The 27,497-nt window shown below is 46.3% G+C and overlaps 1 protein-coding gene across 3 annotated transcripts in view; it reads left to right on the top strand.

The window, feature by feature from the left end:
- The first annotated feature begins 2,550 nt into the window (after positions 1–2,550).
- Positions 2,551–27,497, top strand: part of SLC23A2 (solute carrier family 23 member 2) — a 50,530-nt gene continuing 25,583 nt past the window's right edge. The window contains exons 1-3 of one of the 3 annotated variants that reach the window (XM_083880592.1): positions 2,551–2,668; positions 24,438–24,714; positions 25,893–25,991. In XM_083880592.1, coding sequence (XP_083736718.1) covers positions 24,583–24,714; positions 25,893–25,991 — 231 coding nt within the window. In that variant the 5' untranslated portion in view covers positions 2,551–2,668; positions 24,438–24,582. Of the gene's footprint in view, positions 2,669–8,776; positions 8,882–16,342; positions 16,448–24,437; positions 24,715–25,892; positions 25,992–27,497 lie in introns of those variants that run through there. The other 2 variants (XM_083880594.1, XM_083880593.1) reach the window with 2 other exon arrangements.

The following is a 27,497-nucleotide window of genomic DNA, read 5'->3' as shown; positions in this document are numbered from 1 at the left end:
GCGGGGGGGGGGGGGGGGGGGGGGGGGGGGGGGCGCGGGTCTAGCTGTGTCAAATTCAATTCTTGGAGCAATAAATCTACCTTTATCATCCTTCCCTGGCCTGTCCTTGGGATTGTCACAACCCTGAGGTCATCTGTTACATTTCAATTTGACTGATGAGTTTTCTCTCACTGTACTACTTGTATTTCCCTCTGCCTTTCCCTCTGTATTTCTGTCTTTCACCTGGGGAGGGCAGGTTGGAAAATTTTAACACTCAAAAATAAAATAAACAGCGCCGTATCTCTGTCCCTTATCCTGAACATAGGGAGGCCTTGCACTCTGGAGACACTGAGCACACATGATCCATCTTCCTGTACAAATTCCTGTCAACAGCAAAACTGCTGCAGCCTCCATCAATCTGGCATTACTAAAATGTCCCTCCCATCATGGCCCCACACTCCCCCACCCTGACAAACAAAGGCTTTTAATGTTTAAAAGCTGCACTGAAGTCTGTGTCTACATTTGGGATAAGGCCAGGTATTGAACAATGCCAAGGACTGATATCCATAATCAAGTATTGTGCCTTAGCCCTGCCTTATATAATTCTCCATATATCTCATTGGAAAACCTTTTATAAGCTTAACCAAGGGAGTGTTGCAGTGAACATGGAAAAAAAAATATGCTCAAGGATAAGCACAAATGTTCCAGAGGCCTCATAGGGTCTCTGGTCTTAAAGTAAGCTCCTAGGTTTTAATGGGATCGGATGAAACGCTCTTTATGGGGGAGCGGGAGGGAAGGGCTTGGACAGCTGGTGAAGAAACACCCCGCCAACATTCCTGGTTGCCACTGTGCAAACAGCAACGTTTGAAGAAAGGACCCAAAAGATCAACAGAGAATTGCAGGTCTGGGTGAAACAAGGTCCAATTAGTACCAGTGGTCTGGGGAACACTTTCTCATCAACTCGGGGCTGTACCTTAATTAAATATCAGCAGATCTGGGGGAGAAAGCCCAGCATGGGTCAATATCTCCTCAAGGACAGCCAGTATAAGGAGAAAGGGCAGGAATCAGCTGTGAGGGCTCAGCCCCGGCTGCCCAGAACAGCCCTGAGCAAGGGAAGGAGCCACGGGCTGATGTGTCTGACAACTGCACGTTCTGGAAAGGGCAGGGCACAAAGCCATTATGGATGTCGGATGTTGCCGAGAGGGACGTGAGAGAGGCAGCGTCCAGTGCTGGGTACTGGAGCTGCAGATGTCAGCAGTGCCTGAAAACATCCAGCTCTGTGGGCTGGGCGGGGGGGATTTGTCATATTTGTGTCACTTTTGTCCTGGCCCCCACCAGAAAACTGGAAATCTCAGAAAAATGGTGTTTTCTGGGGAGGGTTGCGGATGTGGTGGAGGTGTCATCTTTTGGGTGACTCAGCTTAGCCTCCTCTGGTACAATAGTGGAGGTTTAGGTTGGCCCTCAGGAGGAGTTTCTTCACAGAAGGGGTGATTAGACATGGGAATGGGCTGCCCAGAGAGGTGGTGGAGTTACCAACCCTGGAGGTGTTTAAGGAACGACTGGATATGACACTCAGTGCTCCAGTCTAGTTGGGATGGTGGTGACTGGGCACAGGCTGGGCTTGACCTCAGAGGTCTTTTCCCACTTAAATGATTCTGTGATTCTTTTGTTCTCCCCTAAACTCACTCTCCTATGGTAAAAGTTGGATTTTTCCTAAAAGATAGTAATTAAACAAACAAACAAACACAACCAAAAAGAAACCCCAAAGCAAAGCCCCAAGAGGGCCAGGTCTGGAGGCACCAGGTGAGCACATTTTCCCAGAGGCTGCAGAGGGACCCCCCAGATGAGGGTCCCAAGGGGCTTTGTTTGGGGACTTCATCAATAACCACCAATACCCATCAATATCTGCAGCAAGGTGTCAGAGATGGAGCAGGCTCTGCTCCCTGGGGCCCAGCAATGAGACGAGAGGCAATGGGCAGAAACTGATGCCCACAAAGTTCCATCTGAACATGAGGAAGAACTTTCCTTTGCCGGTGACCAGGTACTGATTCCTAGAACCAGAATAACAGAGTAACAAAATGTTCTGTGTTGGAAGGGACCCATCAGGACCACTGACCCAACTGGCCTTGCACAGGACACCCCAACAACCCCACCATGTTCTTGAGAGCCTTGTCCCAACACTCCTGGAGCTCTGCCATCCCTGAGGCCATGACCATTCCCTGGGGAGCCTGTTCAGTGCTCCATTGCTCAGAGAGGCTGTGGAGTGTTCTTCACAGGGGATATTCCAAAACTGTCTGGACACAACCCTGTGCCGTGTGCTCTGGGATGATCCTGCCTGAGCGTTGACATAGGACCAGATGCCCCACTGCGGTCCCTTCAACCTGCCCCATCCCGCGACTCTGAGATTTGTGTCTTTCATGCATAAAACGTTTACACGTCCCTGCAGTTGGAGGCTTCTCCCTCAGGGAACACGAGGCTATTTCCCCCGCCGAGCGCCGAGGCCGCCATGGCGGCCGAGCACTGAGGGAGCGGGACCCAGCGCGCCATCTTGTCGGGGGCGGAGCGAGCCCCGTCCCGCCCCATGCTCTGCCTGCTGGGGCCGCCCGGCCCCGCCGCACTCACCGCGGAGACCGAGGGGTGCGGAGCCGCAGCCCCCAGCGCCATTGCCGCCCTCAGCCCGCCATGGCAGGTGAGCCCGTCCTCCCCGTCCTGCTCCCGCGGCCGCCCACCCTGAGGGAGCAGCCCCGTGGCGCTTCCCCGCCGCACTCTCCCCCGCGCTCTCCTTTCAGCGCTTTCCCCTCAGTGCTCGCCCCTCAGCCTCCTGCCCGCTGTCACCTCCCTGCTGGCCCCGCACACCCGCGGCTCGCCCCTCGCTGCCCTCCACCATGTCAGCCGGCCGCGGTTCACCTTGGCCGCGCGGCTCCCGCGCCGTCCGCACCTCCCCGCTCCTCCTCTCCCTTTTATTTGGCATTTGTGGGTTAAATAAACCCTTCCCTGTGCTCCGCGCCGCCGTTTTCTGGCTCAGCATCGTCTCCAGGGCTGGGGAAGGGGCGCGGGGGGATGCCCAGGGTGGCACCTGCGGCGGGGTCACCTGCCCGGCGAGCATCAATCCCCGGGGAGGGGTCTTCTCTCGATGCCGCTGAGGTAATTTTTTAAATTAATTTTTCCCCCCTTTAATCTGAAACAAAATGGGTGGCAGAGCCGTAAGCTTGCATATGGGATGGAGAAATGCAGGTTGATTCTCCCCTGGTCCTGAAGGGGTGGCCTCGCTCTTCCCTGATCCCGTTCTCGTGATACGCTTTAAAGCTTCCACCCCCCCTTAAAAATTATTTATCGGCCTCTTTTTTTCTTTTTCCTTTTCTAGTGCACATCGAGGCGCTAAATATTACAATTTTCTGGTTTCAACTTGCAAGCCCCGTTCCAAATCTTGTGTGGTTTTCTTTTGTTTTAAGGTACATTTTGAGTAGAAAGAATTGATGTAGGTAGCGCAGAAAAATGCCCGAACAAAGCTTGTTGCAAGCCTATTAGGTTTCCTAGAATAAGGACTAACCGCTATCATACATTCCTGTTATTAGTGGCTTTTGCCTTTTTTCCGGGAAAACCGGGAATGAGGCAGAGGCTTTACAGTTTTATTCCCATCCCTTCATTTTGGAGCCGTCGTTGTCATTTTGTACGCAGGGAAGAGCAGCCCTTGAGGCAGTTTGGGGCTCTCCTGGTCAGGTGAGTGCAGGCTGGGCTGACCCCAAAGGCAGCAGCAGAGACGGTGGAAGATTCTGGCAGGGAAGGGAAATCCCCAGAGTTTAAGACAAGGTAAAGACCTGGCCTGTTAAATTTTTCCGCCTTGTCATTTCCCACATGCAGCTGACTCTGGGTGTGAGTTCAGTGGCAGGTAAATGCCAGGCTCCTTGTTGCTGAGCTTTAATTTTCAGCAACACTAAATGCTCTATATTTACAGGGAGCTTAATATGTCTGTGTGTCCTCCCTGCAGCATAGTGCTGCCAGGCTTGAGCAGGCTTTAAATTACCCAGTTTAAGCTTTACAAAAAAAGAAAAAAAAAAAGTGGGTAGTGTTTTTCCTGGCAGGTGGAGTTTGATGCAGGCTCTAAAATGAAGTGGAGAAGCAGAACCAATGCTGGAGTGATAAGCAGCTGATGGGCTGCACAGTGCCAGAGCCAGGCTTAACTACACACCTTGGTCTGCCAGGTGATTTTAGTGTAGATGAAGGATTATTGCAACAAGTAGCTCAGGTTAGCAAACTGGAAAATAATCCTTGAGATATGTAGATATGTAGAACAATTGGATTAGTTGATGAGCTCTTGCACCCCTACTCTTAGCTCTCAGTCATGATTCAGATAGCTTGAAATTAGACCAGTGTTAACATGGAGATGCACTGAAACAAATTCAACCTTGGGCTAGCAAGGAGGCTTAACAAGCCCTGAGATTTTTATCATGGATTTAAACAAGCCTTTGGCTTAGTCAAGATGCTAAGAGGACTTGAAAATGTCTTGTCAGAGCCCTGGGGACAAGAGGAGGTCTCGCTGGAGTTCCCAGGAGTGGGTTGTGCTCCTGCTGTGCCTTAACAAGCTGAATTCGAATGGTTTAAGACCTATCCCAGTGTGGGATTGGGCTGTAAGCCCTGTTTTGAGCCAGGCTTAGCTTTGCTGAACTCTCTGGAAGCACATGGCTCTCAGCAGATGGAAGGAGCAGTATGGGAATCAGGTTCTCTCAGAGCACGGGCCTGTTGCTTCCCCAGCATTTTCAGCTTGGAAACAAATTGAAGGAAAAACAGCTTCTCAAACAGTGGGAGGATTTGGGTCTCTCCTTGGGTCATAGGAGCAATTTAAGCAGCTCGTCCCTCACCCTCTGGCAGTGTCCCCCGGAGGGATGGCAGCTCAGTCAGGGGTTAGCCCAGCAAAGCCTTGCGTTTCTGTGGCAGCCAGATCCGTTCAGGGAATTTTTGTGCTCTCTGCCCTCCCTGAGTCCAGGCAAACCTGAGTGTACCTCCCCAAGTCCATATTAGGTGGTCTCTGTGTGTATTTAAACCTTGCTAACATGAGAATTTCTGTCTCGAGAGGTCGTCTAACATGGAGTTGAATTCCAGTGGAGAGGTAATTTTCTTGGTATTACTTAGTTGGAGACTTCTTCAGGGGAAGCTTGAGGATTGGTTTTCTTCCTAACAGAAAGCTTCTACTGTGGATTTCCCCCATATTTGTTTAGAAGAACCTGTAAAAAATGCTGTATTTGTATGCAGTTCTTATTTCTAATGGTTTTGTTTTTTTAATTAAACTGAGATTTTGTCTTTGATTCTGTCAGTATGTTTGGGGGTTTATTCCTGGTGTAGCCAAATCTGCCAGCTTCCTCAGCTTGATAGAGTGTCCCCGAGGGGCTGTGACATGGCTTTGTCGTGTTGTGGAAGTTGATTGGGGACCATTGAAAGGAAAATGAGTGAAACTCCAGGCATTGTCGGTATGGATTCCTCCAGAAGTGGCTGCTAAGCTGCTTTCCTGACTGGTCTGAACCGCAGCGATTAAACCTCTCCCGATCCTGAGGGTAGGGGAAGGCAGCTGGCACCCCTTGGATCTGTTCCCACCACGAACTGGTGCCGTTTGGAAGGTTATAGAATCCTGGAATGCTTTGGATGGGAAGGGACCTCAAAGCCCACCCAGTGCCACCCCTGCCATGAGCCGGGACACCTTCCACTGTCCCAGGGTGCTCCAAGCCCCATCCAGGCTGGGCTTGGACTCTTCCAAGGATCCAGGGGCAGCCACAGCGTCTCTGGGCACCCTGTGCCAGGGCCTTCCCACCCTCCCAGGGAAGTATTTCTTCCTGAGAAGATCTTGTTCTGCTGTAGCTGCTCCTGTCAATGTGTTTGTGTGAACCATGTAAGAAATCTCAAGTGCCAGAAGTTTCTGTAGGACCATTTCTTCAATAGATTAATTTTGCTTTTGAACACTTCTTTATGTGTTTATCCTTACAGGAGAGATGGCTGCACACAGCCCTTCTACTTGCATTGGAGCCGATGGTTTATATGTTACTGGAAAATCTATTTATATCAAGTGTTATTTATGAATCCTCAGTGGTCATGACATGGCCTGACAACAGTTACAGTGGGGGTTATTTTACTTAAAAGCTGCAGGAAGACAATATTGACAGTCAGGATGAGTAAGAGATGAGCATCCTGATGTGGTAAAGGCAGGAGTAAAATAAATCATTACAAATGAAAGTTCTTGCTGTGTTCTCCAGCCTTCCTGGGGGTGAAGTGTGTTCAGACACAGCCAGCTTCGTGGGGTGCACTGTCTATTTCTGTCAGTACTTGGGAGCACATTTGCTTTATGGGCAAATGCTTTTAGTTGTTATGAGCTGTCTCAGGACAGGGTTTCTTTGATGGCAGGAAAGAAGTCTGATGATACTTGGCTGTTTTCAGGTTGTGGGAAGGAAATGTTTACTGTCTGAATGTTTTTCTATTGGAGGTGAATCTACATGGGATTTCTTGCCGTGGTAATTTGGCCCGGAAAGGAGCAGAGCTACTTCCTTGGAAAGGCAGTTGGGGTGTTGAGACATCACTGGCACTTGCTGGGGAGAGAGAGGAGGAGGGAGAACTGAACTTTTAGCTCAGAAGTCTCCTGTTGTAATTTCATCCCTTCCACTCACATTAATCTCGGCCGTTTCTGTTTCCGAACTCTGGGAACGTGTGTGGGAGCGCCCTGTGCCCGGCGATGCCCTACACGGCTCCTGGGTTTGGACCGCCTTCTCCAGGGGGACGAGGAGCTGAGTTGTGATTTTATGGTCCCCAGTGTTGTCATCAGTCCCGTCAGTAGTGAGTCACCCTCGCCTGGGAGCTGCGACTCTTCCCTTGACTTTGCCGTGGGCCCGGGGCAGGGTTTGGCTTTGAGAGCTCCCGGATGGTTTTGGGAAGGATGAACTGGCCTCAAGGCTGTGCCCAGGGAGTCCCAAAGCACCGGGTTTGGGTGTCTCCCTCCTGTGTTGTGGGAATGGATTGAAATGCTCCGTGTTCCCATCCCACAGTTCTGTTTGATTGTTTGCTGAGGAATGTCTGGGCTCGAGGTAACTGTAAAACTAGAATTTTAAAGAGTTTATAATTAGAAGTTCAATTATCTGAATCTCCCCATGTCTCAGTTCTCAGGCCAGAAGATGCAAGTGCTGGTTAAGGAGGGGACGGGGGCAGGGAATGCACTTAACATCCAGGTGTCTGCCCTTACTTATTTAATTTTAATATTTTAAATAGCAACTTCAAGAGAGAATAAACATTATCCTATTTTGCTGAAAGGGTGTTTCCAAAGTTCCTTCTTAACACTTTCAGGCAACCAGAATATTTTATTCTTCCCTCAAAACCTATGTTACTAAGCAGTAATAAATCGATGTGTGTTTCCAAGAGTGACCCAAGCATCTTGGGGGATGGCATGGCTGGATTTTAGCTGCGTATTTTGAAGGCTGAAACATCTCTGTCCTCTGAACCAGGAATGTTTTGATCTTGGACTCGCGTCAGCAAAGTGCCTGAGGAAACAAGCTTTGTCTGATAGTTGTATTTTTAGGAGCAGAGAAGTCCAGTTGTGGTGGACAAGCTGAGTTGTCCCACAATACTTGGGAGTATCTGAACTTTCCCAGCTCTGAAAACAACTGACCTGGTTTCTGTGTGTTTGGGTTAAACCAGCATGTGCCATTCCTGATAAAAGGGCCTGTTTAAATTTGTCACCCACTTTATGCTCACTTTAGAGTAAAACTACTTGAAGAATGGGCCTCAAGTGAGTACGATGATGAAGGAGGGATTGACTCACCATTTTTTGGTTTTGACTCTTTGGAAATGTGAGTCACCAAACTGATTTTGAATTTGATTTTTGAAGGGCTCCATGTTTCCCAGTTTGTTGTCTGAATTTATATTTAAATCAAACTGTTGTAGGGCTTGTGCCATTCTAGCAGTTGGCTGAAGCATTTTGGGAATGCAGGGTAGTGGGAAAGTAAGTGAAAAACAATTTCCAGGGGGGCTCGTGCGCTGACATTCCTGGGCATTAACCTCGGGTGTGAGCTTTGAGCAGTTTGGGCTCTCAATGGAGCGACGCATTTTAATTGGCTTTACTCCTGTTTTGCATGGCCGTGAAATGGCAGCCCAGGGCAATAATGACGATTTTAGTGGTTTGCTGGGTGTTACCCACTTGTGAGATTGTAAAGGTTAACAGAACAAAGTGCAGCTTTAATAGGAAGGCGCCTTAAACACTAATGCACTTGGCTGTGTTTATGTGCTGGAGTGGTTAATGTGAATTTATCTCAGGCTCTCAGCCCGTTGGAAGTCTCTGGATGTGCTGCTAGCAATGGCAAGGAAATGCTGGAAGTCTTTGACCACCAAGCCCAGCTTTTCTGAGCACTCTGTTTTCTAGCCCAGAAGCCACCATCTGAAGGGTTTCCTATTTTTCTGACCTTACTTGTGTTATCACTTACCTGGAGCATCTTGAATTTCAGCTGGAAGCTCAGCTCACGTGCTGCTATGTTGTGCTTTTCAAGGGAATTGTGTGTAAATGTTCTTAGCAGCATTCAAGGTCAAGGAGAGGATCTCATAAAAGGGGCACGTGACTCTGTGTCATGACTTTCACTTTTTATTTAGGAGCTTGGAAGGGAAATAAAATGCTGCACTGCAAAGTTAGCAACCCTTTCTTTTGTGTGCTGCTTGAAATGAATCTGTCTCAGAGCTAATAGCACTTACTGGACTCTTCTGTGGAGAGGCTTCAATTTTTATGAAGTCTTTGAATCCTTGTGACAGGAAAAACTAATTTTGCTCTGTTTATTACTTGTCCTTTGTGTGGAGGATCCTGTATCCAGACCCTCACCATACCCAAGGAAAGGAAACACGTCTTTGTTTTTGCAGGCTCTAAAGCACCAGCTTTTCACAAGTTAGCACAGATTTTTTTTCCATTTTTCATTTTTTTGTGCAGAATTAATTGTTTCTGAAAGGTAACTAAGTCTTCCTGATGCAAACAGCATTTGCTTGGTCGTATTTTAACAGATTGGGTTTTTTGATAAAAGGAGACAGATTATAGTTTCCTGATGAGCATTTTGTTGTATTAAGACCAAGCCTAAGGAGCAATTTGGATTGAGACTGACAAGAAAGAAATTGGAGCTGCAGGTCCCTGTTCATAGGCTCAGAGTGCAGGAAATAATTGCTGTGTTCTCATACTGTTCTGTGTCCTTTCATCTCTGGGAACAATAACAATTACCAGTAATTTGCTGATATTGGATGTATTTGCATGGGTGCCATTTAATTTTGTGTGTGGAATTCTGGGAGGTTGTGCTGAGCAGAGTTATTATTATCAATATAATCTCACAAGGCTCTCAGCTGATTTATTCAGCCTGTTAGACACTTGTTACTTGTAATTATTTCAGCTTCCTGATAGATGCTTTTGGAAAAAAAACAACAAAACAAAACAGGACAGATGAGGGAGAGGATTTTGGGTTCTTTTAATACCCAAGTGTTGGGGGTTTGTTGTAGTCCTGTCTGATGTTTTCCTTGCCCATCTGTCCTGTTGGCAAATACTAAGAAAGGCAAAGGATGGAAGGCTGAGCTCCTTCGGAGTTGTGATCCTCCTCATAAAAACACGATCTGAAAACTCCTCCTGCAGCAGGGGAAGAGCTGCTGGTCCTGTAAACATCCCTGCTAATGAGCTGCTCTGCTTTGGAGGGGATCAAATACAGCTAATGCTTTTCATGGAGATGCCTAATCAGGCACAATAGAACCAAGCAAAGCTGTCAATTAAACCTTCTATTAAATTTCTCAGTATAAACGAGCCTGAACCCACAGCGCTGCCTGAGCTCTTCTCCTTGGCTGTTAGTAAAGGTTTTGCGATCAGTATTAGCCCAGTTTTGGAGCTCACTTAGGTACGCTCTGTCTGCATTGGTCTTTTCTCCTAATTATTCAAAGGGCAAAATGTGTGCTGAAGTGCTGTTCCTTCAAATAGCAGCAGCTAAGAAGTCTTGCATTTATCTGATGCCAATTAAGTAAGAATAAGTGTGATTATTTTATTAAAAGCAGTGCTGAAACACATCTGCCAAAGAGCCCTGAAGATGAAGCAGCAATTAAGGCACAGTATTAAACCCACAGTATATTGGTAAAAAAAGGACTGATTTACTGGCAGAAACCACAAAGAGGTTTACTAAAGGTGATCTAGAGGTTTATTTTACTAAATTTTGCCAAAGTTCTTTTTTAAAAGTCTTCCCAGAACCAAGAAGTTTTCCTTCAATAACCTATAGCTGGTTAAAATATTATTCTATGTAGTATGAACTATAAAAAATTTATAATGCTGTGCTTTTCTCAAGCAGCCAGTTGGATGTTAAACTGACTGTTCCATTTCTGTCCCTTCACTTAGAGAAGCCACTTAACCTTTACCAGTTCTGTTGCTCACAGGGATATTTAATGCATTAATATCTATTTAATGCATTCTTAATTATCTGCTTACACATGGAGGAAAATCTTCAAAGCCACTGCACTAAATGACATTCCCCATCTCTGCCTGGTGACATGGTGTTTGACACAGGGGTGAGGTGGCAGCTGGGCTCCAGCAGGTCCTGTCCCCTCCTGCTGCCTGGACTGTCCCCATGGATTCAGAGGGTGGAAGGACCAGGAAATGCACATTTCTGAGGGGACAATGCTGGTGGCTGGGCAGAAGCTGCTTTCACCTGAGCCTGCCTGAAACAGGAGCATGGGAGTCACTCAGCAAGGCTGGCTGAACACAGAAACACTGCCAGGCTTGTGAAATTAATAAATTAATAATTGGTTTGCTTAACGTGTGGGAATCAAACCCAGGGCTGCTTACAGTTGTTTGGTGTGTGGGCAAGGAGTAAGGAGTGCTGGTTTGGCTTAAATATCATTAATGGCAATAATGATTTAATTTTTCCCGGTGGCTGTGGGAAACGGAGCTGTGCTTGGTGACCAAAGCTCCTGGGGCAAACAGCTGGGCACCAGTTATTGGTGGGAATATCAGCCTCTATTATTGCTAATATAATGAATAATGGCATCTGTTCTTGCTCTGTGACACTGAGACATGCTCAGCCTGTGCCATGCCTTGTACCAGCTTTAGCAGGAAGCTTCTCCTGCTGCTTTGGGTTTAGCTCCAGATCAGGACCTCCAAACCCTGGTGTGGTGCCAGCCCACCCTAGGAAGGGGTCGGAGCAGCCATACCAGGTTTGCACTTCTGCAAACCTCCTCCTCCTCTGGCCAGGCAATCCTGAAGCCAGAGGATCCTGTCCTGCAGCCCAGCAGAGACTGCTGCACACTCACTGGCTCTGCCCCTCAGCCTCGGGAGCCTTGGAACGTTTCCTCTGTAAGTGGTGTAAATTTGCTGATTATTCCCAGGAAAGATTTTGAAGTAATCTCGAAGGAGTGAAAGGTCACTGAGCAAGAAGGGCATAACTCTCCCAACTGGATAATTAAAAAGAAAATTAAAAAGTGTGCTAAGTTGAGATTGACTTGTGGCCATGCTTTGAAGATTAAAAGGGCTTTTTCATTTCAGATGCAGGAGGTTGGGATTGGTGGGAGGACGAGTTGTGGCTGCTGGAGCAGTTTGGCTGTGAATTACTGAGCTGTGAACGAGATCCCAGGATCACTGACCAAAACTGTGGATATCTGCTTTTTCCTCCCCACACTTTTTAAGGCATTTAGTCTTGCAGCTGGAGTTTTCAGCCTGGCTGCTCACTGTGTAATGCAGGGAGATTTTTAGGCGTCCAAGCATATGACATATTGAATGAAAAACTAAACAAATTATTTTGCATAGAAGTGCTTTGCACTTCTATGCAAAATAGAAAATTAGAAAATTAAAATAACAGCAGCTTCAGCTAAAGGGGGGACTTTTCATGTTCTTTGCACATCCTGCTGGATTTTTCTGTTCAAGAGTTTAGAAACTATTGAAACTATTTGCTGTCATAAAAACAGGGAGAGAAAGCTAAAATATGAGTTGCAAACTAACTGGTAACTGGTGTGTCGAATTTGACCATGTTTCTAATGTCATGGGATGGGTTGGGTTGGGGGGCCAGTGCCACCCCCTGCCGTGGGCAGGCACATCTCCCACTGTCCCAGGGTGCTCCAAGCTCTGGCTTTGGGCGCTTCAGGGGTGGGGATTCCGGGAATACATAAAGGTAATGATGTGTTAAGGGTGATCTTGGAGTACTCAAAGGTAATGATGCATAAGGTTCACTACCTCTTACCCTGCTCTGTTGCACAAGCTTTGTTTCTGTCTCTTCTTCCAAGACAAAGGATTTGAGCTTTACCTTTAATTGCAGGAATATCTGGAGGAATATTCCAGGAAAGGAATCTGACATAGTTTATTGACAGGATGAATACAATAACACGTCCCAAAAAGCACATTCCTTCTCCAGTAATTTTGGAAGTGCTTTGATCAGTGCCTGTGGAGTGTAGGGCTTTAGCTTCACTTTTCTTTTGTTGTTCTTTCTTGACAATGATTCCTTATTTCTTGCCCAGAAATCAGCCGCAGGTATTCTTTAAGGCACTTCCATTTTAAATTTCTTTTTTACACAGAACTCTGTGTCTGCTCTGATGTACATCTCAAATCTTGGGTTCTTCTTACAAGTATTTAAAAATACCCCGTTGCAGGAAAAGTTCTAATAAACACCTTGATAATACAGGTTGTAGATGAATTAAGAATTTAAGAACAGAAGTTAGCCACAAAGCATTGCATTGTCCAGCTGGAAATGTGGGATTCATTGGCCACGGATTGCCCCAGGGTGTCCTTTCTCTAGGAGAGAGGGATTTGTGGGTTCAGCCGGTACACGGGGGACACTCAGTAGGGGCCAAGACTGGGCATCACTCCCTGAATTACCTGGGAAGCTTCCAGAGCAATTCCAGTAATTCTCAGTGTCGATTTGAGTCAGCATTAGGGAAGAGCAGTAGATGTTTTCATATTACAGCAGATCTTCTGGTAAGTGCTTTTTCAAGGAATTCATAATTCAATGAATTTATAAACATCACTCTAAGATCAAACTTAATAGCTGAGGCTTTCTGCTGTTCCCAGTTGTGGGTGGAAGTAGATCTATTTATTGTGCTTGTGTGTGATGCTATTTTCTGTGTTTGCTGTATTATGTTAAGTGTGTTCTGGAGGATGTTCATGAGAGGCTGCTGATTAAATAAGCTGATGTAAAAGATCACATATTTGCTGTGGCTTTGGGAAGAAGAATACTTAAATTAGGAGATCGCTACAAAAATGTAGTGAGGGGGCTCATTGGGCTGTCAGAAACAAGGCCTCCTCCACCTCACCCTCCGGATGAAATAGGATGTCTAGGGAAGCTGTGCCTCTCCCTGAGCACTGCTGGCACTGAGTGACTGCATCACTCTTGCTTTTGGCTGGTTTTCTTGTTCTTACTGAAGTTTCAGAGGAGAAGTTTGGTTACCAGGTGTTTGCAGTGCCTGGGTTGCATTGTCATTTTGGTGAAGGGACGTAACCACTGTGTGTCACCCCTGTGCAGGGTGAATAGGGAACTTCAGAGAAGGATTTTATCTTGCCTGAATGCTGCAGAAGTGCAGAGAATAAATCCTCAGAATAAATATTCCAACTCAGAATGTTGTCAGTAGTTTACCAATGTGTGTCCAAGAGCAAACAGAATTTGGCCGGAGCACTTGGAAGTGTTGGTTCATCCTCAGACTGAACACTGAGTATCTGAGAAGGCAAAACATTGCATTTTCTCATAATAATCAAAGTGAACTCCTCCTAGGAGTAACATTTCCAAGCAGTAGAAATGCTTCCACCAGTTTGCATTTCAGATATTAAGCAGGTAATAAAAATGATGAGTGGCTATGTCAAATGTCGTGATGATGACCAAGCTCCCTGGGCTGAAGCGCAGCGAGATAAATCCTCTGCTGTGATTCACCTCCCACAGTAAAGTGCAGCCACACACAGCTCTTGGCTGTTCATTCCCACCTGGCTTCCACACCAGTTTGGAACTTGAAGCTGCACTCTGAAATATTCCAGTGCTTGAGCCAGTGGAGTTACATTTTGAATTAGCATTCGGTGGAGTGTGACAGTGATTCCAGTCCCTGCTCACTGCAGCGAATTGTAACCCAACAACTCATGCTTGGATCTGTCCTGACATCAATCCTGGCAGCTGGGATTGAAGTGGAGGTACCCAGATTAGCAGGTGGTTTATTTAGATTGAGTGTAAATGCAGAGTCATCAGAAATAAATTGTTTGAATGTTGAAATTCTCCACTCACTGTGGTGAATTTTGGAGCGATTAGTTTTAATTGCAAGGTAAATAGATAGTCTCTGATTGCATACTTAAGAATTTTAATTGCACTGAACTCAATTATACTTTGAACTGTCATATTCAGGGCAAGAAGTATTTGAGTCCCTGGCTTTGTTTTAATCCAACTATTAAAACAGTTGGATTAAACAACAGTTGGACATTGGAGTAGAAAAAGAAGTGGCTTACTTATCTCAAAACATAAAGTTTTCTTCTTGCTGTTGATCACTCAGTCCTGTATCTCCCTGTGAGCACATCAAATGCCTTGAATCTAAGACAACTTCCAGCACGTTCTTTAAAAGTGTTACAGATCAGTGATCTTTAGCCAGTCTGGATACAGCAGTTGGTATTTTGTGGTCTTAAGGTTTGGTGATGTTTGTATTAAGGGCTCTAAGATTCCTTTACGTTGAAATTAAGATATTGTGTTTGTGAAAACATTTGGAATTCAGAAGGAAGGAGGAAAGGATCTAATAATTGGAAAAGGAGCGAACGGGAAGCTTTTCAACATCTCTTTGCAGTGGGGATTAAATGCTGGAGTATCCTTTGGGTTTGTGTGCACACACACTGCACAAAGGAGTGGAGATCCTTGGGTCTCTTCCATGGATCTGAGCAAAGGATGAATAAGGAGCGTTGCAACGGGGCAGGCGTCAGCTCTCAATTAACCGTGCCCTGCTCAGGCTTTGGCTCTTTGATGCCGGAGCGAGCACACGCCGAACCCGGAGCAGCAGGCAGCGAATTCCAACTCTGCGAGGGTGTCGGGGCTCCTGGAGCTGGGAGGCTGGATGGACCTGGAGGGGCTAGATGGACCTGGAGGGGCTGGACAGAATGAGGGGGGCTGAATGGACCTGGAGGGGCAGAATGGTCCTGGAGGGGCTGGACAGAGCGGGGGGGGGGGGGGGGGGGGGGGCTGGATGACAGCCACGGGAACTGGATGGAGCCAAGGGGGCTGGACAGCACTGGCAGCTTGTCTCTGCCTCCACACATTAGGGTGCAAAAAGGACATTTCAGGTACGGTGAGCTCATCTTTGTTCCCTCGAGCTCCACAGTCTGGGCGCGCTCTCCCTTGGGTGCAAGGGGTGGAGTCGCTGCCGGTAAATCCAGGCAGAAGCTGCTCACTGGGTGCTGCTCTGTGGTGGCCTGTTCTGGTTATGGCTTCAGTATAAGTTGTAGAGTGATGGTGTCTCGTTAATCCTTTGAAAAGATAAATGGGGGATAGGGATGGGGATGAGTAACTCAGTTGCAGCTTGAGACAGGGGCTGTGATATGACAAATTACATAGTGATTGTTCAGGAGTGTAAGGGCAGCCTTAGGCGGGGCTATGCTCCCGCAGAAAAAGGGAGTGGGGCAAGGAGGAGATCCGTGGGAAGCAATTCTAGAATCCTAGAATTGTTTTGGTTGGATAAGACCTTTAAGATCAAGTTCAACGATTAAGCCAGCACTGCCGTGTCCACCATTAAACCATGAATGCCACATCTCCGTGGCTTTTATACACCTCCAGGGACGGGGACTCGCCCACTTCCTTGGGCAGCCTGTTCCCTTTATTTAATTCTTGTTGGTTTTGTTTTTGTTTCGAGTCTTTCACTTCTTCTCCTGCGTCCCTTTCCATCTCACTTTGCCCTATGCCCATCATTGTTGCTCAGCGGTTTCCACTGGGGAAGTGGTTGAGCCCAGCACGAGTCCTGGTGTGTTTCAGTTCCCAGTGAGGCTGAGGATCACTGACCCTTGTCTTAGGGAAGAGCTGTGAGATCTGGGACCTTTCAAAAATTTGTCCAATTGCTGATAAAAACATTTCCATGCAAGTTGCACAAGGGAGGTTCATGGCAAAACACTCGGAGAAAAGCTCCATGCAGATTCCAGCTGCTGCACCCAGGCATGTAGATGTTCATGCCAGTTGTGTTCGGAGGGCTCTTGGCTGGGTGTTCTCCTCGTGGAGCTGCAGTTTGTGGCCGAGCTGAAGCTCCCGGGGCCGGGCTGCTTTGCGTAAGCCCGGCGGAGGCATGGAGTAACCGGGGCGTAAACCAGGGTGTCCAGGGCCGCCTCCTGCCCCGCCCTTGTATAACCATGGGCTGGGATTGGGCACGGAGCAGTTACACAATGGGGAAGTATAAAAAGACTACGAAAGTGCTCCTGGGGAATGAATGTCTGCATCCTCCAGGCTGCTGCTGCCGCCCCGGGCTCCGGCTGGAGAGGCACTGCAGGAGCTGCCTCCGAGAGGTTGGTGCAGGTTTGCCTTGGGATTCACAGCCCGGTGGGGGTGGTTGCAAAAACTCAACTGATTTGGTGTCAGAATTATAAAATAAGAAACTTTACAGGTGTTAATAACTAACTTGCCGTATCTTAAAGATTTGAGGACTTAATTTCTCATTTTAAAATTGCTGTCACTGTAGAAAGGTATTTACTGTTTCAAAAGTATTTGCTCTCTTCTGTTTCTCCATAAACTTCGCTCTCCTTTTAGTCTTCAAAATGGGAAAAATTTATATGATAATAATGTGATAAAAATATTTTAAGAAAGCTTGAGCACAAAGGTACAGCATCTTGGTTAGTTTCTGAAAGTTTATTAATTCCAAATCCTAATAAGTTATGCTAAATGGAAGTGAATTGTTTCTTTCCAGGCAAGCCTAATAGATAACTCAGTGTAAGACTTTTCAAGTGTGGGATCAGTTGCTGGGTTTGTATTGATTACTAGGCTCAAGCTGTTTCCTTTCCAAAGGAGCCACAGGGATGCCTCAGCCTTCGGGAAGGAGCTTCACATCCAGAGCTGAAAAACTGGCACATTACCTCTATTTACTTAATAAATGGAATTTTTCCTGATGAGTCTCTAACTCCACCTTTGTTTTAATGTGATTAAAGTCTTGGAAAGAAGGGAGCTTTCATCAAAGTGCCAAGGCCAAGTACAAAGCAGGCTGAGAAAGGACCCAGTATGAGCTCAGGTTTCTTTGAGGGCCACGAAGGAGCTTAACGAGCTGTGTATTAATATCCATAATAACGGGGAGGTATCAGAATGCCCAAATTATTAATTCTCTCCAGGGAGACTGTAAGGACTCCATAGCATTATAAATCAAATTACTGTGTGCCATACACTGTGTGAGGTGTACTGAGCTCCAGGGCAGACTGTGAAGGAACAGTGAGACAGGATTTAATTTTTATTTAACCTAAGTCTGGAGAGCTCTGCAGGTGTCAGTGCCCAGCAGTGTCTGTGCTACTCTGTGTACAGATAATGAGCTGTAAATTGTCATCTCCCACCTTCTGCTTGCACTGTTTCGGAATTTAATCTCACAGCTTCTCCCATGTCCTTTTCTCATCCACATCCACTGGTGGAGTCTCCCAGGAAAGTGGCAAATGCACTGCACAGAATTTGGGCAAAACTGCTGCCTTTTGGAACAAGAAAATGAGAGTAATGTGGTGAAAGATGAGTAGGAACTGCTTGGCCAGCAGTGTTTTATATCAACCACCCTTCAGGATGACTGATGCTGAAAACACTCAGATTTCAGCTATTCTAGTTCAGAATCACAGCTTAACTAAGCTCTCAGTTAATAACTTGACTAACCAAACTTGGAGTTTTTGAAAGCTGTGTGATCCTTTATTAAACATCTCATTCAGCTGGATTTAAGTCCCCTTCTCAACGAGCTCATTCACACAGGAAATTAATGAGATTTAGCTAATGTGCTTTAAATACATGGAAGGTTTGAGCTCGGCATAACTTTGCTGCTTAGCTTTGTGTAGACTTGCCCTAATAACGTTGGTCAGTTAGTAAAATACCGTTCTGGATGGCAGTCAAAATACCAACTACTTAAAAATTCATTAGAGTCTCCAAAGAAAGAATATGTTTGTGCTTTGAAGAGCTGCTTTGAAGTAAAGAGAAGAGTGTCCATCAACTCTTTTTAAAACCTAACTTGAGTTTTTTAAAACTCAAATGTTAGGAAATTTGGAGTTTTAGCAGCATTTTTTTTTGTCTCTGCTGCAGGTAAAGACAAACTGTGTGGTGTTAGGTTGAAATTGGAGTCTGCTTTTCTTCAGTTGTGGATGTGGTTTGGTGGAGGAGGGAAATCTCTGGAGCATTTAGGATGTGGTGGCATTTCAGTGCAGCTTCAGTTCATGGGAAGGAACTCGGGAGGCCCCTGCTAAAGACAAATCACGAGTTTCCTGGGACCAAAGAGCCTGCCCCAACAGCCTGAGAAAAAACTCACTCTGAGACTGAAGTGAGAGGATGGTTTTTACAAGTAGCAAGAGAAAATTAAATGTCCATTCTTGGCACCTTCTTCACATCTTTCAGATTGTGAAAATGCCCTGGAAGGCACTTTTAGACACTCCCTGCATATGTGGACAGTGAGTGGGAGCTCAGAGGTGCTTGTATCCAGGCACAGATCACGGATGTAATAGCGTGAAGCAATTGGAGTTGTGGTTCTGCAGACAGGACTTTGATTGCATCCTTTAAGTACTTACTGGGCTTTTTTAACCTCAGTGATGAGATATTTGTGGAAATTTTCTAACTGGAGAGAACTTTTTTCCTAGGAAAACATCCAGCCCCCTTTGGACACCTCTGAGTAGTAAAGTTGGTGCTCTTTGAGTGGCTTGTAATTTGGTCCTTAATATTTGAAAACCTCTTGGTAATGTGCTGTTTCATTTCTAACAGGTTCTCAGAAACAAATAACTAATTAATATCTATTTGAGTTGTGAAATATGTGTGGACAGCTGTGCAGGCTGGAAGGGGAAAAGGGGAACTGTATTCTGAGGTTCTTCTGGGATTAAAAATGGCAGAAAAGTGGGAACATGGATAAATCCAGTGCCTGGAGCTGATGCACAGCAGACCTGATATGGCTAATAACAAAAATATGAGATTTGGGTTTTTAATACCTTAATGGCACAAAGTAAGTACAGAAGTTTTGTGAGGTGTAGCTAGAGCCAGTGGCGATCTGGAGAAAGCTGCTATTCCGTATTTAACTGGGAATTGCCTTGCTTTTGTGTGGAATCGTGTGTCTGGCCAAGAACAGCTGTGCTCTGTAAGCAAACTTTGTCTAATTGGAGCCTCTACAATGTTCCTTAATCGTTTGCACTGCTGGAGCACTCTGTGTCCCTGATCAGTTTGGTGAAGGGTTCTGAGCAGGGAATTCCTTTTACAACTTCCCTGATCTGTTGGCTTCCGTCCTGTCCCTTCTGCAGCTCCCTGGGTATTCGGCTGCCAATCCCAGCCTGTGTCTGCCTGTCCCTTCTCTGGGTCTCCCCATTGGAATCCTGGCTGGCCCACGGCAGCTCTGTCCCCCAGGGGTGGTTTGGTTTTTCTGTGACTTGTCCTGGAGAGCAGGGATCAGTTGCTTAGCCTAAAAGCACTTTTTTGCCCCAAACCAAGTAAATATGGTGCTTTTGTTACTGGCTTCAATTCTTCACAGCTGTGACACTGCAGGAACTGAAATTTTGCTTTAGCCTCAGTGTCTGGTGTTTCCTTCCCACAGTAAGCTCCCCAGCCTTAAACAAGAGCAAGTGTAGTTAAAACTGGTTTTATCTTCTGCTCAGACTTGGAACATGTAACAAGAAAATAGCACGCAGGGAGTCCAAGTCCCTTTCCACGTCTCTGTTGTATGTCTGCTGCCTAAAATACAGTCTCAGACCTAGAGGATGCCTTGGTGTGTGTTAAAACACATCACGTGCCCAAGTTTCAGAGGTGCCAAGCACTTGGAAGTGCATGGGAGGTGGTGAAATTCCAGAGGCACCTCAAGTGGGACAACTTCTGGCTGAGCATCATCTCTGCTTGCAGGAGAAAGTTGGTCTGTTCACATGAGCCCGACAGCTAATTAAAATAATAAATTGATGATGGTAATTAAGCAGTGACCTTAATTTGATTCTAATCTCCTTAGTGGGTGTAACAGCCAGGGGTTTTTTTTGGCTCTTCAGCCATCTGTAACAGCCAGAAAGGTGCTGGTTGGCAGTGCCACCACTCCTTCCTCAGGGAGGTGTGACATGGGACAAGCCCAAGCGTGGGATGTTCCATCTCCAGCTACTTTTATCACCACACTTCTTGTGCTTCCTGTACGAGTACTTCCCTTGTGCACCAGGGAAGGACCACCAAATTCAAGCCAGTCTCTGATTTTCCACAGGGTGAAGAGGAGAGGGCCCACAGGGGACCAGGGCAGGGATTGTCTAAAGGGCTAGGGAAAGTCTGAAGTATTTTGATTGTCACTGGGTGGTGGGCTCGGCTCAGCTGAGAGAAATTTAGGATCCAGTCAGAATTCAACCTTTGTGGTTTTAGAAGGTTTTTGGTTTGAGTTTGGCAAATAAGGAAATACACAGAGCTGCTGGAGATCGTTTCACTTTGGAAAAACTGTAATTTTCAGGGCTGGAAGTCATGGGGGAGCCTGACTTACTCCAGAGGGTTAATCTCTAGGTCTGCTTGTTGCAAATGAGCTTCCCAGCATTGCCATGTCTTGAGCATGACCTGCTTGCTGCCCAGTCCTGGTGCTGCCAGGCCAACAGCATCTGGCAAAGTGTTGACTCTTCTAAGAGAAGTTTAAAAAAAACCCAAATCAACCCAAACTAAGGGAAGAGCCCCAAGAACTCAATTCCTCAGGAATGTCACAGCCTGGAGGTCAGATGGGGTTTGTTTTCCCTAGTCTTCACTTTGCCAAGCTCTGGATTTAAATGTTAATGCTGAAGGCCCTTCCACTAGGCCTTCAGCACTGTATGGAGGAATTGCCATAGCAGCAAATCTGATCTACAGAATATTTTTGGTGTGGTTCAGCCAAAAACTATATCCAGTGCTTTTAAAGGAAACAGTGCATGGAAGGGAGGTGTCTGTATTCCATTGCCTGCTCCTTTATGGGTTTGTGGCCAGTTTTCCCTCCCATGGCAATAAGCTCTTTATGTCTTTCTGCACCTTCTGTCCTGCCCAGGTTAACCCGTGGATCTATTTAAAAGGTGAGCTTTGAAACAATTTTTTACTGACTCACAGGCAGTTGGGTACCTCAGGAAGTGGAAGCTTTTTGTGCAGCGTGTGGTGGCACAGGGGCAGATTTTCCTGTAGGAAAACCTTTGTGCTCCAGTGGATGTTTTTATTTGTGGTGGAAGTTCCAGAGCAGACTTGCAGGAAGAAAAAGAGCATTTAAACAGTCTTGCATTGTAGATCTCTGTATCTCTCATGGATTTTACCTTTTTTCCATGAATTTTGAAATGCATTCTAATTTGTTTAAAAGAAATAGCAGCGACCTTGGCAAAAGGGAAGATGTGGTGGGTGGTCCTGGAAGCGTGAGAAGGTGATGTTGTGTCAGAGCAGACACTGCCACCTCTTTGTGTCCTCTCCTGATGGCTCCAAGGCTGGAGGGAGCTTTTTTCTGGAGAAGAGGCAGATGCTGAAGGTTCAGAGCGGCCTTTCTCTGGCCAGGAGGCTCTTCCTCCTGATTTTGCACGGGCGCTATCTCCTGCCCTTTGTCTAAATTCTAATCTTATCTCCAGCACTGTAAAACCCTGGCAGCTTTTGGCCTTATGTGTTAAACACAGGTGTACACATTAGGTAATTCGGTGTGGAAAGGTGAACTTTGTATCAGTGTCCTGAGGAAAATTTCACTTCCAGACTTTCTATTTGATCCCAGCCTGCAGATGATGGGTTGTACTGAGTGTACCTGCCTGATGCTAAATGGCTTTTATCTCTTTCTCCAGGACTTTTCAGCTCCTGAGGAGCTGGATTTGCTCTGGAGGGCTGTAAAAATGCCTGAGTCATGTGGTGGGACACTGAGGCTGGTAAAGAATGATCCCTCCCAGATAGTTTTAGGCAGCAGCAGAGTTTATCTGCTTCTCTTTGACGCTCCTGATTGCAGAATCAAAGGATTCCAGAAATCTCTGATGATCATCTGAGCCATTAAATGCAATTTTAATTGCTAGGTAGTTCTGGTTTTTCTTGAACCAACCCCTCCTGACACAAACCCACCCTCCCTTTAGGAAAAGCAGCAATGAGGGGGTTTTTGCCTGTGAATTGGGAGTTGCCAATTTGGGAATTGTTATTTTAGCTATAGTGTGTCAGCTCTCAGCAATCAGTTGATCCAAGGCAAGCTTTGCTGCTGTCACACTGGAATTCCCAAAGAGTGATCCAAGCCTGGAGAAGACAGGCCCTGCTGTTGTGCAGTGTCCAGCAGAGCAGGATTACTGAGTCTTGTCTTCTCTTTCTGGAGATGCTGGTTAATGCCAGCTAAGCAGCTTAGGGTGCCAGAGCACCTTAGAGCAGATCCTGTGACTGGCAGCTTCCCTGGCTCCAGATTTATTGGCCCTGGCTTAGGGAGGTGTCCTGCTGCCCTTCCCAGTCCCAGTGGATAAACCTGCCAGACTAAACCTCGCCTGTCTCCATCTCTGATTTTCTTGGACAATAAAATACGTCTGCAATGACAGAAAAAGGCAGATTCTTTTCTCTTTGTTCTTGTGTGCTAGAAAAAAAAAACCACCAAAAACCCTCATTGCTCTACAATGAAAGCAAACAAAAAACCCCTCCAAAAATCCCAGTCCAGACCTGCCAGTGCCCCCAAATCTTTAACCTTTAACAGTACCTGTCTCCTCTCTGCCCTGAGCTGCACTTTGAAAAGGAGCTCTGTGGTTATTTGTGAAAATGGGAATGACAGTTTTTTTTCCAGAGCAAGACAGTGAGTATTCAAACCAGTCTTCTTCATTCTTCTAGTTAGAAATAATTAATTATGCTACCTTAATATTAACTCTCATAAACAAATCTTAACCCTGATTTGCGGAAAGTGCCTTCCATCCCATCTTGATTTGATTAATACTTCAAGGGATCTCACTGCCCAAACTGTCTTTTTTATGTAACTTTTCAAGAGTTACCTACATCACTTTGAAAATATAATATTTCTTTCAACCCAAGGAACCAGAATTTTCTAGCAGATGGAAACTTAACAGCTATTAAGAGGTTCTAAAATACTAGTATTCATATATTAGTACAGTCCTGAATTGCCCTCAGCAGAAGAGTCTTTCTCAAGTTCAGTTATTTTTGCAATTACAGTAGACAGGAGCTACTAGCATTTCCTGAGCAGTATCTGGAAGGGAGACATAAGGAAAAACCCAAGTTCTGCCTCTTTTTTTCCAATCCAAACCTGTGTTTGTGAGTGTCCATGAGCTGTGTTTCCACCTTAGGCTTCAACTGAACCCATCATTAGCTTGCTTTTGAAGTAACATCAGTGTGAATGGTTCTGCTGCTTGGTTGGATGCAGCAAATTCCACTTTCTGTGGCTTTCAAGAGACCATTTTTCAGGTTCTGTCCTGTACTTTCACCTCTACCTGACCTGGTTTCACCTGCAGGTGTTGGCAGCTGCATTCTCTGTTTAAAGCTCAATAAGCACAGGTTGCAAAACTTTGTTTGCTGCAGGATTTTCTATGCCGTCCTGTGGGGAGTTTAGGTTCAAATATGTTAATTCCTGTTCTTTTGTCTTGGAAATGGAAAATATGGGATGACAATGGATTGGCTGATCTGATTTAAGGAGTAAATGTGGGAAAACTGTACTGTAGTGACCCATCGGGGAAAACAAAAGAGCCCCACTAAGATCTCTGGTCTTTCCTGTTCCTGTGCCAAAAGAGAAGTGAAACTCATTAAAATACAGAGTTTATGCTCAAACAGTTCCTTCAGCATTCTTGAGTTGAATACGTAAAAGTTCTTCGTACAGCTGAGATTATGGGGATAATTTTGGGTTAGGATGTTCAGTAGAAAGGGCTGTTTCTTTCTGAAACAGGCTCACTGAAAGGCAGGCATGCCTCACTGTCCATCCAGTCTGAGCTTCCCAGATGCTTTTTATTTCAAAGTAAGTTTGTTGCAAAGAAAGGATTTGGCAATACAGAGGTAACCCTGAAGTGGCTCTGCAAATTTACCCTCCTTGGAGAAGCCCAAGACTCATTTGTGGTGGATGTTCAGTTGTTCTGTCCCTGCTCTGTGCCTGGAGTTTGGTCCCAAAAAGTTCTGTGGAAATGGTTGTGAGATTGGAAAAACCCTAAGGTTTTAATGTACCTACTACTAATGGTTGAAAAACACAGGAGAAGAATGAGAGAATAATCAGAGTATTCCTAGTATGAAAGAATTTCAAATACCTTGACTGATAATTATCAGGGAGGAATGATGAGAGTTGTTGAGTCACAAGCAAAAAAGGGAGCCCAGGCTGTGGGGCTTGTGCTTTTGCAAATCTATTTTAAGGAATAAAAAAATACCAATTTCTCCCTTCACTCCTAGGAGCCATTGATGCAAATGACACCCTGATGTCCCAGCTGGATTACTGAGCTGTGTGATTCCTGGAGCTGAGCTGCTGCTGCTGCTGTTGGAATAAGGAGCTGTCCTTAGTTCTTGGCCTGTCCCAGAAGCACCTCCTGGGTGCTGCATGCAAGTCCTGGACGTGCTGGAAACGATGGGGATTGGCAAGAACACCACGTCCAAATCGGTGGAGACAGGAGGCTCCACAGAGGGCAAATATGAGGATGAGTCCAAACACCCCACTTTCTTCACCCTGCCTGTGAGTAATTCCAGGCCTGCAATCAGGCTCAGTGTGAATCAGGGAATAATGTTCCTGTTATGTTGTACAAACCCTTCATTTCCATGAGCAGTCAGTGACAAACCTGTGCTTCCCTGAATATTTGTGTATAAAGACGGCCAGTCCTTCTGTGTGTGGTTATTCCATGTTCCCAGGACATGCAGCACCCCAGGCGCTGTGAGGTCAGAGCACTGAGCTGTCCTCCTGCAGCAGGCACCATCCCTGGGGTGGAGTCACAGAATCACTGTTGGAAAAGATCTCCAGGATTGTCAGCCTGTGACTGATCCCCCACCACGTCCACTAAATCATGAAGTGCCACATCTGCTCTGGTTCTGAACAGTTCTGGGCACAGGGACACCACCACAGCCCTGGGCAGCAGTCTTTCAGTGAAGAAATACTCTCCAATATCCAGCCTGAGCCTCCCCTGGCACAGCCTGAGGCTGTTCCCTCTCCTCCTGTCCCTGTTTTCTGGGATAAGATCTCAAATCTTACCCGGCTGCCCCCTCCTGTCGGGGAGTTGTGCAGAACCAGAAGGTCCCCCCTGAGCCTCCTTTTCTCCAGGCTGAGCCCCTTTCCCATCTCCCTCGGCCACTCCTGGGGGCTCCAGCCCCTTCCCCAGTTCTGTTCCCTTCCCTGGACATGCTCCAGCCCATCAGTGTCTCTCTTGTGAGGGGGCAGATGTGAACACAGCCCTTGAAGGGCCTCAGCAGAGCCTCCTTGCCCACCTGGGCTCTTGTGCAGCCTGTATTGACCACCTGAATTGCTCAACTGAGAGTAAGAGGCAGCAGAGAGTCATTTGCTTGTCTTCTACTTGCTCACATTTTCAGTTGAATCGTTCTGTTGTACATGTTGTCTCTTGAGAACTCTTCCAGTCAGTCTGCTCCTGGTTCCCCCTGCCCCAAGCTGACACTGCCCAGATTTTCAGGAGTTCTGTGGGATGTTTTTAAGGAGCTCTATGTGATGTCTGTCAAGTCTCTTTTTGTCCCTAGCCCTGCTGATACAGAAATGATGACTTGTTATGTTCCTCATATTTTCTGACAAAATGTCAGAGGCAGATGTGAAGTACCAAGGGAGAAAACTGAGTGACAGATGAGGTGTGACTGCAGAGGAAATGTTTATTTTAGAAGACCTCATGTTTCTCTTTGTGTTGTGTTTTTAAGGTTGTGATAAATGGTGGAGCCACATCCAGCGGTGATCAGGACACAGAGGACACAGAGCTGATGGCCATCTACACTACAGAGAATGGCATAGCAGAAAAGGTACGTGGGGCTTCCCTGCTAGGTGAGAACTCTCTCTTGCTCTCCTAGCTCGTTATTTGCTCACAGCAGCTTCCCTTCACTGTGAGGTTTCCTGTCTCAGAGATGCTGACTTGCAGATTCACATCACCCCAGGGAGTTCTGCCCTCATGATTCCTGGTCACACACTTCGGTTGCAGCACTTGGGGCATGACTCAGGAAATGGTGGAAGCTGTGATTTTTCCAGCTTTTTTCTTCATTTGCTAGGCCTGTTGAGTAATAATCCTGCAAGCTGAGATGGTGTGAATCTGAGCTTTTGTGTAAAATAGAGATCAGGATTGTGGTAAATCTGAACTTCTGAAATGTTCAGTCAGACTGGCTTTGTAGTAAAGCCTTGTCTCTGAAAAGCCTCAACTTGACCCAAGTTTTTCAAATGTCCTGATTGAAACAAGAACAAAGCTCCTGGTTCATCACGATGCTCCTTCCTTCAAGGCCATTGTTTCTTTTGGGGCAAGGATGACACCAAGGGATGCAATTAATGTTTTCCAGTGCAGACACCAAAATTCGCTCCTGAATTTCAGATTTAAAACATCCCCTGAGCAGCCAGAGGTCTGTCAGTGCTGGGTTTCAGAGGAGGCTGGGCCTGGTGCACTCCCAGCTCAGTCTGCCCAGGTGTCTCACATCCCCACAGCCATCATCATCACACTCATATTTAATGGAAGGTTTTTGTTGACCTGAAGGTCTTTGATGGCTGATTTTTGGAGCATGCTGGGGCTGGAGTGGAGAGGCACAATCTGATAAAAGCCTTGAGCAAAAGGTGTTTGGGTGGAATTTTGCAATTAGATAAGCGATCTCTAGACATGGAAATGTTCCTGGTTTTACCAAACATGTGCTTTTCTCCCTCCCAGTTGATCCAGTGATCAGAAATGTGGATGATGGAGATTAATTCACCTAAAAGAGACTGTGAGCTTTTGAGTAACCAGATCTTCTTGAGTTAAAGCTTTGCTGTGGCTCACAGTGAATGAACAGGGTGGGGAGGCCCTGGCCCAGGATTGCCCAGAGAAGCTGTGGCTGCCCCTGGATCCCTGCAAGTGTCCAAGGCCAGGTTGGACAGGGCTTGGAGCAGCCTGGGACAGTGGAAGGTGTCCCTGCCATGGCAGGGGTGGTACCAGGCCTTAAGGTCTTTGCAACCCAGCCAAAGGAGGGTTGGGTTGGACATCAGGAGGATTTTTTCTGTGGAAGGGGTGGTCAGGGATTGGAAAGAGCATCCCAGGGCAGTGATGGAGTCTCCATCCCCAGAGGTGTTCAGAAAATGTGTGGATGTGGCACTTGGAGATGTGGTTTGGTGATGACTGTGGTGGTGCTGCTGTGTTGGTGGTCAGACCTGATGATCTGAAAGGACTTTTCCAACCTTAACAATTCCATGATTCAAATTTCTGAGTTTTTTCCATGTGGTTTCTTCTTTTTTAGAAAATTGGGTTAGGAGAGAATTTGTTCCTTTTTCAGTCAGTGAAAAGCTGTCACTGGTGC

The sequence above is a fragment of the Zosterops lateralis genome (assembly GCF_965231275.1).
Source record: "Zosterops lateralis genome assembly, chromosome: 30".
Classification (NCBI taxonomy): Eukaryota; Metazoa; Chordata; class Aves; order Passeriformes; family Zosteropidae; genus Zosterops; species Zosterops lateralis.
This window is presented reverse-complemented; position numbering and strand designations above follow the sequence as displayed.